The 10,789-nt window shown below is 34.9% G+C and overlaps 1 protein-coding gene across 1 annotated transcript; it reads left to right on the top strand.

Moving 5' to 3' along the window:
• Positions 1 to 2,371: 2,371 nt before the first annotated feature.
• LOC109184677 (3beta-hydroxysteroid-dehydrogenase/decarboxylase) lies at positions 2,372 to 10,340 on the top strand. The gene is made up of 12 exons (XM_019334699.1): positions 2,372 to 2,721; positions 2,950 to 3,039; positions 3,143 to 3,276; positions 3,417 to 3,587; positions 3,964 to 4,089; positions 4,571 to 4,650; positions 5,467 to 5,665; positions 5,841 to 5,946; positions 6,981 to 7,155; positions 8,481 to 8,637; positions 9,446 to 9,512; positions 9,772 to 10,340. The coding sequence occupies exons 1-12, from the start codon at positions 2,487 to 2,489 to the stop codon at positions 9,918 to 9,920; spliced, it is 1,689 nt and encodes a 562-aa protein (XP_019190244.1). The 5' UTR covers positions 2,372 to 2,486; the 3' UTR covers positions 9,921 to 10,340.
• Positions 10,341 to 10,789: the final 449 nt, after the last annotated feature.

The following is a 10,789-nucleotide window of genomic DNA, read 5'->3' on the forward strand; positions in this document are numbered from 1 at the left end:
CAATAACAGGAGAGTATGTTTGATCAAAATCAATTCCGGGTTTCTGCGTGAACCCCTGAGCTACCAATCTCGCTTTATATCTAACCACCCCATTGCTTTCATTCCTCTTCCGTACGAATACCCACCTAGATTCTACTGGGATCACATCTTTTGGGGTAAGTACGGTGGGACCAAAAACTTTTCTTTGATTAAGCGAGTTGAGCTCTGCCTCAATTGCCTGTTTCCACTTCAACTAGTCAGAGCGCTTCTGGCACTCGGTTATTGACTTTGGTTCTGGATCCAGATTATTTTGTGGAATGTTACAGGCAACTGCATAGGCAAAAGTGTCGTCGACGACTATTAAATCTCTATTATATGTTTCTCCTGTATCAACAAAATTTATGGCCGTTTCTATATTGACATCAACCAGATCATCGTCATTTCCCAAAATATTTTGATCTGGATGTTCCGCATACCCAGTGTTTGTATTATTTAGAGCACGTGCAGGTTCACTGGGTTCTCCGTCTTCGGGACGGTCGTCTTCAGGACGGTTAACATTTTTCTGGAGTGACTGAGATATTTTACCAATTCTCGTCTTCCGCGGATTTAAATCTTTTGCACCAAGTGATCTCCCGCGCTTCTGGCGATGGGGAGTGTGAGTGTGCATACTTGGTCCCACGGGGACTTGAACTCTCGAAGGAGCATTCACAGCAGGGATATGGGACCTAGTCACTCCTCTGTTATCATTAAAAGCATCTGGCAGGTTATTTGCTAAATTTTGCAAATTAATAATTTTCTGAACTTCTAGTTCAGTTTGACTAGTACGTGGGTCTAGATACTGAAGATCCTTTTCATCCCATGAGATTTCTCGGCATTTTGTTAAATAAGGTATTTTATCTCCCCCTAATGCCGGGAAATGATCTTCATAAAAAATGCAGTTTGCGTACCTCGTGGTAAATTGATCTCCTGTCATGGGCTCTAGGTATTTAATGATGGAGGGATATTCATAACCAACATATATACCTAGTTTTCTCTGCGGGCCCATGGAGGTACGGTTTGTAGGTGGTATGAGGGTATAGACTGCACACCCAAATACACGACGATGGTGATATATATATATATATATATATATATATATATATATATATATATATATATATATATATATATATATATATATATATATATATATATAATACAAAAAAGGCATTTTCGGTATTAAAGTACAAAAGCTATTTCCAAATACTTGGGAATAGGTAATACTAGGGTCCCCTAAGAATGACTATTCCCCATGCAAACGGAATAACTCATTCCCGAGAATGCTATTCTCAGCCAGGAAAAGACAAACCAAACAATGGAATAGGTCTATTCCCGAGAATGATATTCCATTCTCGACCTATTTCATGAACCAAACATGCTGTTAGTGTATTACCAAGAGTAATAAAACATAATTATGATAAAAGACAATATGGATGTTTGGTAAATAGTTGTTAGTTGATTGAGTCATTGACTTTAATTAGTTGATTGTAGAAAGTTATTTGGTAAACTAGCTGTTAGCTAAGTATATGCATGACTTTTAAAAAAAAAAAATTATCAAAAAAACTATTTTGAACCGTTTATAAAATTTTATGTTTTAGAGCAATAAGTTATTACAAAAAGTTAAATTAATTAAATACGATTATTTAATCAAGTCAAACAGTTAATAATAGTCAAATAAATTAAAATTAGAGTTTATTACCGAAATGGTCCATCGACTATTGTGAAATTACCAATTTAGTCCTCAATAATTTTTTTTTTACCCAATTAAGTCCTCAATTTAGAAAATGTTAACCATTTTTTTTTTGGTAAAAAAATGTTAACCATTTTGGTCCTCCGTTAAAATTCCATCCATAAGCTGTTAAATTTAAGGACAAAAAAAAGTAATTTCATTTATTTTATTTATTAAATCTTTTCGACAAAATCATCCGTCCGCGATATGCACGGACACACCGCCCTTTCTAGTGAGAGCATGACCATCGCTGGGAGCTTCTGGTGCAGAGCAACAATACAATCGACTGGCGCGGTGTGTCGGTGCATTTCGTGGGCGGAGCAGGTATGAAGATTTTGTCGAAAAACTTTAATAAATAAAATAAATGAAATTACTTTTTTTTTTTTTGTCTTTAAATTCTAACAGTTTATAGATAAAATTTTAACGGAAGATAAGGTTAACATTTTCAAAGCCGAAAACTTAATTGAATAAAAAAATTATTGAGAATCAAATTGATAATTTCATAATAGTTGAGGAACTATTTTAATAATAAATCAAAATAAACTCTTAAAATTAACTGATAAGCTAACAAAGTTCAATACTTAAAGGATAACCAAAAGTGAAATAAAATAATTAGCCCTAAATACAAGTTGCCACAGTTACCATCTTCAGTTCTCAACTGCTCCACTGGTTCTGAACTAAACTTTCATATTTCTTCCATAAGAAGTTAAAATTCTGCAAATTCTACTGGAGAGTAACAATGGTGAGCGGGGGAGAGAGATGGTCAGTGGTGACGGGCGGTAGAGGCTTTGCGGCGCGCCACTTGGTGGAAATGCTAATTCGCTACGACATGTTTTCCGTTCGGGTCGCGGATTTAGGTCCTGAAATTAAGTTGGAGCCACACGAAGAACATGGCACTCTCGGCCAAGCACTCCGATCTGGACGCGCAGTCTATGTGTCCATGGATCTCCGGGACAAGTCCCAAGTACTCAAAGGTTTTCTACTTAATATCTTCTGTTCTTATCATTTTCACCAGAGATGTTATACAACTTGAAGAAAATTGTTCGTTAATTGCTTATTAGATGCGAGCTTTATGTGTATTTGCAATGTCGTACTTCGAATTCAGTAGTAACATTTCCTGCAACTCATTGTTTTCTAAACTAATTTAATCATCAAGTTTGGAATCTTTACCTGCTTGCTAAGTTGCTATTCTGATTCTGCAGCTTGTGAAGGAGCTGAGGCTGTTTTCCACATGGCTGCCCCAGATTCGTCAATCAACAACTACCAGCTCCATCACTCAGTCAATGTACAAGGTAAAGTTCTTACTTAGCAGGATTTTATATCGGATCCTCTATTATTACTTTACTCTTTATTTCCTAACATTCCTTTGTTTATATCTTTGAACATTTTAAATAGGAACTAAGAATATAATTGATGCCTGTGTTGAGCTAAGAGTGAAGAGACTTATATACACCAGCTCTCCCAGTGTAGTCTTTGATGGTGTTCATGGAATTTTTAATGGGGATGAATCAATGCCATATCCTGATAAGGTATAGACTATATTGATACTTTAAGTGTGATTTGTGAATATAATATCCGGTCTGATTAGTATATAGCAATAGCAAGATTATTTTTTATTATAAAACATAAAAAAATAGCAATAATGTTTTATGTGTATCGTTATTGCCAGCACAACGATTCGTATTCTGCAACTAAAGCTGAAGGTGAGGCACTAGTCCTCAAGGCAAATGGCAAGAATGGCCTGCTGACATGTTGCATCAGACCCAGCAGCATTTTTGGCCCCGGTGACAGGTTACTTGTTCCTTCCCTTGTCACTGCTGCAAGGGCAGGGAAATCCAAGGTTATTGGAAATTCTCATCTCTTGTGCCATGTATTTACTTATTATTGCATTATTTTATGGTCTTACCTCTGCCACTTCTTCCCCAAACATTTTTTTTAAACTTATTTATTTATTCTCAATTAACATCTAAACGACATGTAAACACATCATATCTGCTATCTTGCACTTAACATCTTTGTGCCACTTATTATCAATTTCTTTATCTAGACGACACTGATTATCGGACATATACTCACTACTGTCTTTTCCCATGACTAAATGGAATTAGTCTTATGCTTTGTAAACACATCATATCTGCTATCTTGCACTTAATATTTAACTGTTGGAATGTTTATAGTTATTGCATGACTCAAAGTTTCAAACCTGAATGATGCAGTTCATTATAGGTGATGGCAACAACATGTATGATTTCACTTATGTTGAGAATGTTGCACATGGTCATATATGTGCTGAAAGAGCCCTAGCATCAGAAGGAGCTGTTGCAGAGAAAGCTGCAGGACAGGTATTGTGTCCAACTGTGATGTCTTCTGTCTTGGGATAACAATCTGTTATATAGATTTCAGTGTAATTGCGGGGACAAGGACAATGTGTTGACACAAAAAGTGTACTAGCTTTTAAGGAATTTGTGTTCAGTTACCAGTCTTTTATTTTGCTCATTTCTAGTGGGAAGGCACTACACATACTATTCAAGAAAAGCCTTGGCTGAGTCAGCTCTCGTCATTCTCTTTTGATTAGACGACATTGGAAAAAAATCATTGAGCAGTTAGATTCTGGATTCCTTCTGCTGATTTTGTAAACTAAAATATTTTCTGGTGATCATTGTAAATGGTGATTGGTGATACATTTTACTGTAGAGATTGTAAGTTTATAACTAAGTGTTCTCGGGTATGGGGACATTTCTATTTCTTAAAGAAGGTTGTAAGATTTGTTGATTCATGATGGTTAACTCTGATAAATGAAGTCAACTTAAATGGCTTCTGCAGGCTTACTTCATTACTAACACAGAGCCTATCAAGTTCTGGGAGTTTGTCTCGCTTATACTTGAAGGTCTTGGCTATGAAAGGTGATTTCTTCACACACATACCCCATGCTTCTTTTACATCCTTTTGAGATTTTGGCTCTTTGGTATCTGTTGATAATTCATTGTTATATGCCACTTCCACCAATTTATTTACTCTTTCATGTAAGTTTTAAATATTGTATGTGAGACATAGGAAAATATACAATTTAGGGAGAACAAGAGTCCCCTGTTTAAATGTTGAAGATTACATCTCTGTTAATACATAACTGTCAAGTCCTTTAGTTCTTCAATTGTGGCATAAATAGGATTATATAAGTGATACATTGATACTGAAATATCCATGATTAGGTGTGCTTTCATTAAACTTCTAGGGACCCTCTTTAGGATTTAGGGAAGTACAATGGGTTGCAATAAACTAACTCAGATTGATAAGCTTTCTAAAGTTGCCCCTTTTAACCAGTCAAATTTTAACGTGCACATTCAAGATAGGTTATGTTTTGCATACTAAGGTGTCTAGTTTCATTCTTCTGATCTGGTTTTTTTCTTGTACTTGTTGGTTGGCTTTGGACTGAAAGAATTCTAGAAATTGGTAAGGCTATTGACTGTTTTCAAAGATAGAAGTAATTATCTGCAGTATAGACTTGCTGTGTGGATCTAGAGTATATAAGGGTGGTTTTAAGGTGAAAAAGAAAACTAGCATTTCAGTTCTTGCTACGTAAGGCTTTTAATTTTGTTATCCCCTTCAATCTGTTTTTATACCTCATCTCCTTTAAGGAATAGATGTAGGTGGTATTTTTATCATTTACAGTTTCCTTTAAAATGTATGTTATCTTTATTTCTGATTTTATTAGTATGCAGGCCAAGTATTAAGATTCCTGCCTGTGTTATGATGCCAATTGCACATTTGGTGGAGTTGACATATAAGCTCTTAGGCCCATATGGAATGAAGGTCCCACAGTTGACACCTTCAAGAATAAGACTTTTATCTTGCAGCAGGACGTTTAGTTGTTCTAAAGCAAATGATCGACTGGGCTATACACCTATTGTCCCACTGCAGGTTCTTCTCATACCCCTTGGAATTACTCAGTTGGATTTGATTTTCACTCAACTCAACTAAGTCTTCTTAACCCCTACCTAGTTGTGGTTAAGTATCACATGAGGTCCCTAATTAATTAAATCATGGTTTCACTAATATCATTTTGCCTCTGATGATGTGATTTATCTTCCTGTAGGAGGGTCTTAGGAGGACAATTGACTCATACCAACATTTAAGAGCTGAAATTAAAACTAGAAAGGATGGGCCTTCCAAAGCTTCCATACTTCTTGGAAATGGAAGGGGTATGAATGAGTTGTTCTCCCTATATTTCATCTTTGTTTCTCTCTCATCAGTGTATGCAATTTGTGTGGCTTAAATTTTATGCTTGTTATGTGATAATTTTGCTTTAAGTTTTCTGAAGAAAGTATTCCTGTATGATTTTCAAGCATTTGTTAACCCTCTGGCAGAACCCAATACTTAAGGATTTTATGCTTATTGTTATTACCTGACCTGATATACCTGAGGATTCTAAGCCCATTTAGATGCTGATTATAATGTTGATGCACTTGTTAATATGGCCTATTTTGGGAATCCAAATTCTGAATTGTTTTATTCAGTTGAAATTGCTGTTTGAACTCTAAAATGGCATCTTGATTGTGTATTATTGTAATACAGTCACTAAATTTGTACAAAATGTGCCGCCATTCATGTTTCCAGAAAGTCATACAAGATCTTCTGTCTTTTGTGTTATCAGAAAGTCTTACAAGATGTACTACATTTTGTTTTATCCAAAAGTTACACAAGATGTACTACTTTGTGTTTTCAAACAACAAAGTTATCATAATTCTGTAGTATTGCCTGTTTTACATATCATTTCAGCAAAATAACTGGTTTGTAGTCCTTATGAACTGTATTACACCTTTTGCATAGTAATAAATGCGAAAGGAATTAGATTGAAGAGTGAGTTTCCTTGCCTACGGTGTACAAGGAAAAGTGCAACAAATCAAGTGGATATGCTATGATTACGTGTAATTGAGCAATTTATGAGGCAAAGCTTTACTTGGACAATTTGTCAAGCATAAAATAACTAATAAGAGTGAATCATGTAAAGGAGTTGATTTAGGAACTAAAAATTAGAGAGAAGGATGACTTTTATAGCACATGCATTTGTGCACTGAAATGAGAAATCAGAATATTGCAAAATCATTCAGTGTATCATAGGATCTGTTAAATATGGTGACCTTGATTCAGTTATGATTTCATAATTTCCAACTCTATTTTCTTATCAAGTTAGGGAGTAGATTCTAATCAATAGTTATGGCACTACATTTTGCAGTTGCTGATACACTTCTCTGGAGGGATAAAAGGCAAACACTCATTACTGCATTAGTTCTTGCAGCACTTTACTTCAATTTCATAGCAGTTGGATATTCCGTGATAACAGCAACTTCCAAGCTACTCTTAGTGGCATCTATTTTCCTATTCATCCATGGAAAGCTGCCACAGAAAATGTATGCTTCCCTCCCTCTCCCTAGCAGAACACAGATATGCATGTGGACATAATGAATTAGTTTCACAAAACTGTGGAAGTACTTATACAGATGCCCCCATTTATAAAGTCATCCACTATAGAAAGCCTGAGAAGCCTACTTGCAAAATTTTGTTTACAACTGTACTTGGTTTCACAATGAAGAAAACACAGTTTACAAGATCAAGCCTTTTTATTTTACACCATTATTTAGCCCAGTAATAAACATTAAACACCAGCTTCTAGTAATCACTTTCAATAAGGCTATAACTTGTCTGCAAATTATACCTTTTTTTAAAAAAGATTTTCTATTCTTGATATTTTCGCTGTTTGTTCTATCTGTTCTCTTGAAAAAGCAATGATTATTTATTTATTTATTTTTTGTGCTTGACATTGTCATGATATAATTTGAATTCCTTGTAGAAATGTGAAACATAGTCTTTTATTTTTGCCAGTAGATCTGCTTTAGTATTTTATCAAGCTTTCTGTGTATCAAAAAGATTCTTTATGTTGAAAGTGAATTTCAAGTTGGACCAATCTGTGAATGAGCAAGTGGTTATTCCAACTTTTATTTTATTCTTGAACACAGAGAGGTACATTAGGAAGGTGTGTTCACATGGGTCACCAATTCTGCTGATATGAATAAAAGAATAAGACAGTAATAAGATTTGCCTTTTTTTTTTTTTTTTTTTTTATAAAGTAAAGATAATTAAAACTAAAAGGCACCAAGGGGCTGCCCATGAAACAAGAAACAAAATGGGGGAGCTTCAAAAGAACTACACAAGTTTTAGCCTATCTAAGAAATCATTCAATGAAAATGCACTATCAGTACTTAACATGAATCCCAAAATAAAGACTATGTTCAAGAAAGTCCCAATTTTTCTCAAAAGACAATTCTGAGCCTTTCAAAGTTAATACATGTTTTTCTCATTCCTGAATAACCAAAGTAAGGAAATGGGGGTCAAACCCCATTTTCTGTGGAAGCTCCACCCTCTAGGCATCCTAAACAGAACATGTCCTAATCCACTGCTTGCCACCAAGGGAAAGAGGGAAATGCCAATGTTGTTCTGTTCAGTACTCCAGTTGCAATGGATTTTTGTCTTATTCTTCAGTAAATATGTAGTGTGATTTGATGAGTGTGCCAGGATGTTGTGGTTCTCCACTTGGTGTCATGGTGAGATTCATTAATTGTTTTTGTTCAATGTGTACGTTATTTGATATGCAGTTGCAAAGTCGAAAACCTTTATGGATGAAAATGGAAGATAGGTTATTTTCAGAAATTCTGATGTATGAACTCATACTCTGCAGATTTGGATACAAAATTGAGAAAATTCCTGAGTCAAAATTCATTGTCTCAGAGGAGATGTCTCTTCAAGTTGCTGGATCAGTAGCTTTGCTTTGGAACTCTGCAGTAAATAGCTTAAAATCGCTTTGCAGAGGAACAGATTGGGTGCTATTTCTCAAGGTAATTACTATGCATTTTAATATTACCTTCTAATTACATGCTATTGGTCAAAAAATCATTTTCTTTGAAGGGGGACCAAGGTGTCTAGCCTTTTGTAGATATCACCTGCCTAGATCTATGTGTGTCAAGAGGGAGAAAAAAATACGCTTAGTGCTTGTTTGTCCCAATCTATGTTGGAGCTTATACTCCAAATGGCAGAAGCTCAGCCAACAAGGAAAAGTGAAAGGGATTTTTTGAGGCTAGTTTTGAGGCAAAACCACTTTTTCCAAGAAACTCAGAAGGAAGGATTTTTTGAAAGGCATATTTTTCAAAATCTCAAGTTGGCCAAACAAGCACTAAGAACATCTTATTTAAATCCTATCATTGTCTTATGAACTCCCTCGATAGGTTGCAAAATTAACAAATTCTATTGTGTCTAGTGCCTTATAGACCTAACCATATGTAAAATGAAAATGCATTGTATCTGTTTTGTTTGTTATGGATGCATTATTATTGGAAATATATAAAGTGAAAATAATTTTGAACTCATGAGTGAAAATAATTAAATGAGATAGAAGCATGCTACTTAGTAAAAATTTGCTTGATATGAAAGAAGAAATTATGTTGATGAAAACAGGAAAATGAGTGGGGTACAGGAATTCATATACAGAAACTAAAAATAAAAGAATATGGGTCAACTGAGTAAAAAATTATGTAAATTCGGTTCTACATTTCTACTGCTGGTTATGTTTGAATTTGTTAATTTAGGTGGTTTGGATTTCATCATTTCAATCAATTTACTTGTGAACTCCTTGAATGTTGAAAACAGGTGGTTTCCTCTCTATTGATTCTGAGCATCCTGGGGACTTTTTCACTGCGTAGTTTATTTGTCATCGGTTCGTCTCTCTCTCTCTCTTTCATGTTACTATGTCTGTATGCACACTCGCTTGAACCTTTGAGATTGGCGTATCTAATCAGAATATAATATGTTGTCCCCATTTTTAATATAAATGATTTTTTTTTTTTTTTAATCTTATGTTTGGTTCTGAATTGTACTTCAAACGGAATATATGGGTGAAGTTCATAGTTGCCAGTTGGGGATCTAACCATCTTTTTTTATTTTTTATTTTTTATTTTTTATTTTCATTACTACAGTACTCCCCATTGCCTTTGTCGCTTTCGTTGTATATGAGAAAAAGGAGGAAGAGATAGAACACTTTGTTCACGAAGTTATTTCGTGTGTCTCTAAACTGAAGTCCAACATTGTCGAGAAAGTGCTCATCAGCTCCAAGAAAACACAATAGTTGTCTACCTCTCCTTTTCAATTTCTCCGGGCTTCGTGCATAGTTCTTGGAAGCTTTATGCTATAGCTGGCTCTCTTGAAGCTCAAGGACCCGATTCCATCGTGCTTCCTACAAAAACTTCTGCATTGGGGTCCCAAACGCAAAGATATGTACTGCTACCCTCCACTTTCTGGACTTGTGCCTTCATCATTTCTCTATTGTGGAACTAACATGTTATTGCATTCCTTTATTTCTATCCACATTATACTAAACTCTTGCCTGGTGGGATACGTCGTTGGTGTTGCAACACCGAGTTTGTAAACTTTATAGGGGAGAACTAGATATTGGGTTTTTTGTTGTGATGACAACCTTGTTCCTTAATGCCCCTGTGGACATTATGGTTTTAAAAGATTTATACACTTTGGTCTTTTGACAGCTACATTTTGTTCATGTACTTAATTTCCTTATGGTAATTCTTCCTCGTGGACGTTATGGTTGGTTTAAGAGATTTTTGACGGAAATTGTCTTTTCAAACTTCAAAGTACATTTTTTATGAAGGTGTATCTGTTGCTTTATTAGAAGAGTACTAGGATATGGTTAGCAAAACTGATGGTACAATTTTAGATGTCACATTATATCACATCTTTAAAGTATTTAGAAAAAGGAAAATACTACTACTACTACAAATTCTACTCTCGACATTTTCATTCGAATTCACCGGATGAAGATAACTAATTATCAATTGTTACATTGTAGTAAAATTGTCAATTCTTGCTAATTGTAGGTCAATTTGTAGTATGTGGCATATTTTTAGAGGAAATTTTAATTTTGGTCATATGACTATAGAGTTCTTGTTAATTTCAGTCTCTGACTTTCAAAAGTGTCAATTT

The sequence above is a fragment of the Ipomoea nil genome, unplaced genomic scaffold (assembly GCF_001879475.1).
Source record: "Ipomoea nil cultivar Tokyo-kokei standard unplaced genomic scaffold, Asagao_1.1 scaffold1280, whole genome shotgun sequence".
In the NCBI taxonomy this organism is placed as follows: Eukaryota; Viridiplantae; Streptophyta; class Magnoliopsida; order Solanales; family Convolvulaceae; genus Ipomoea; species Ipomoea nil.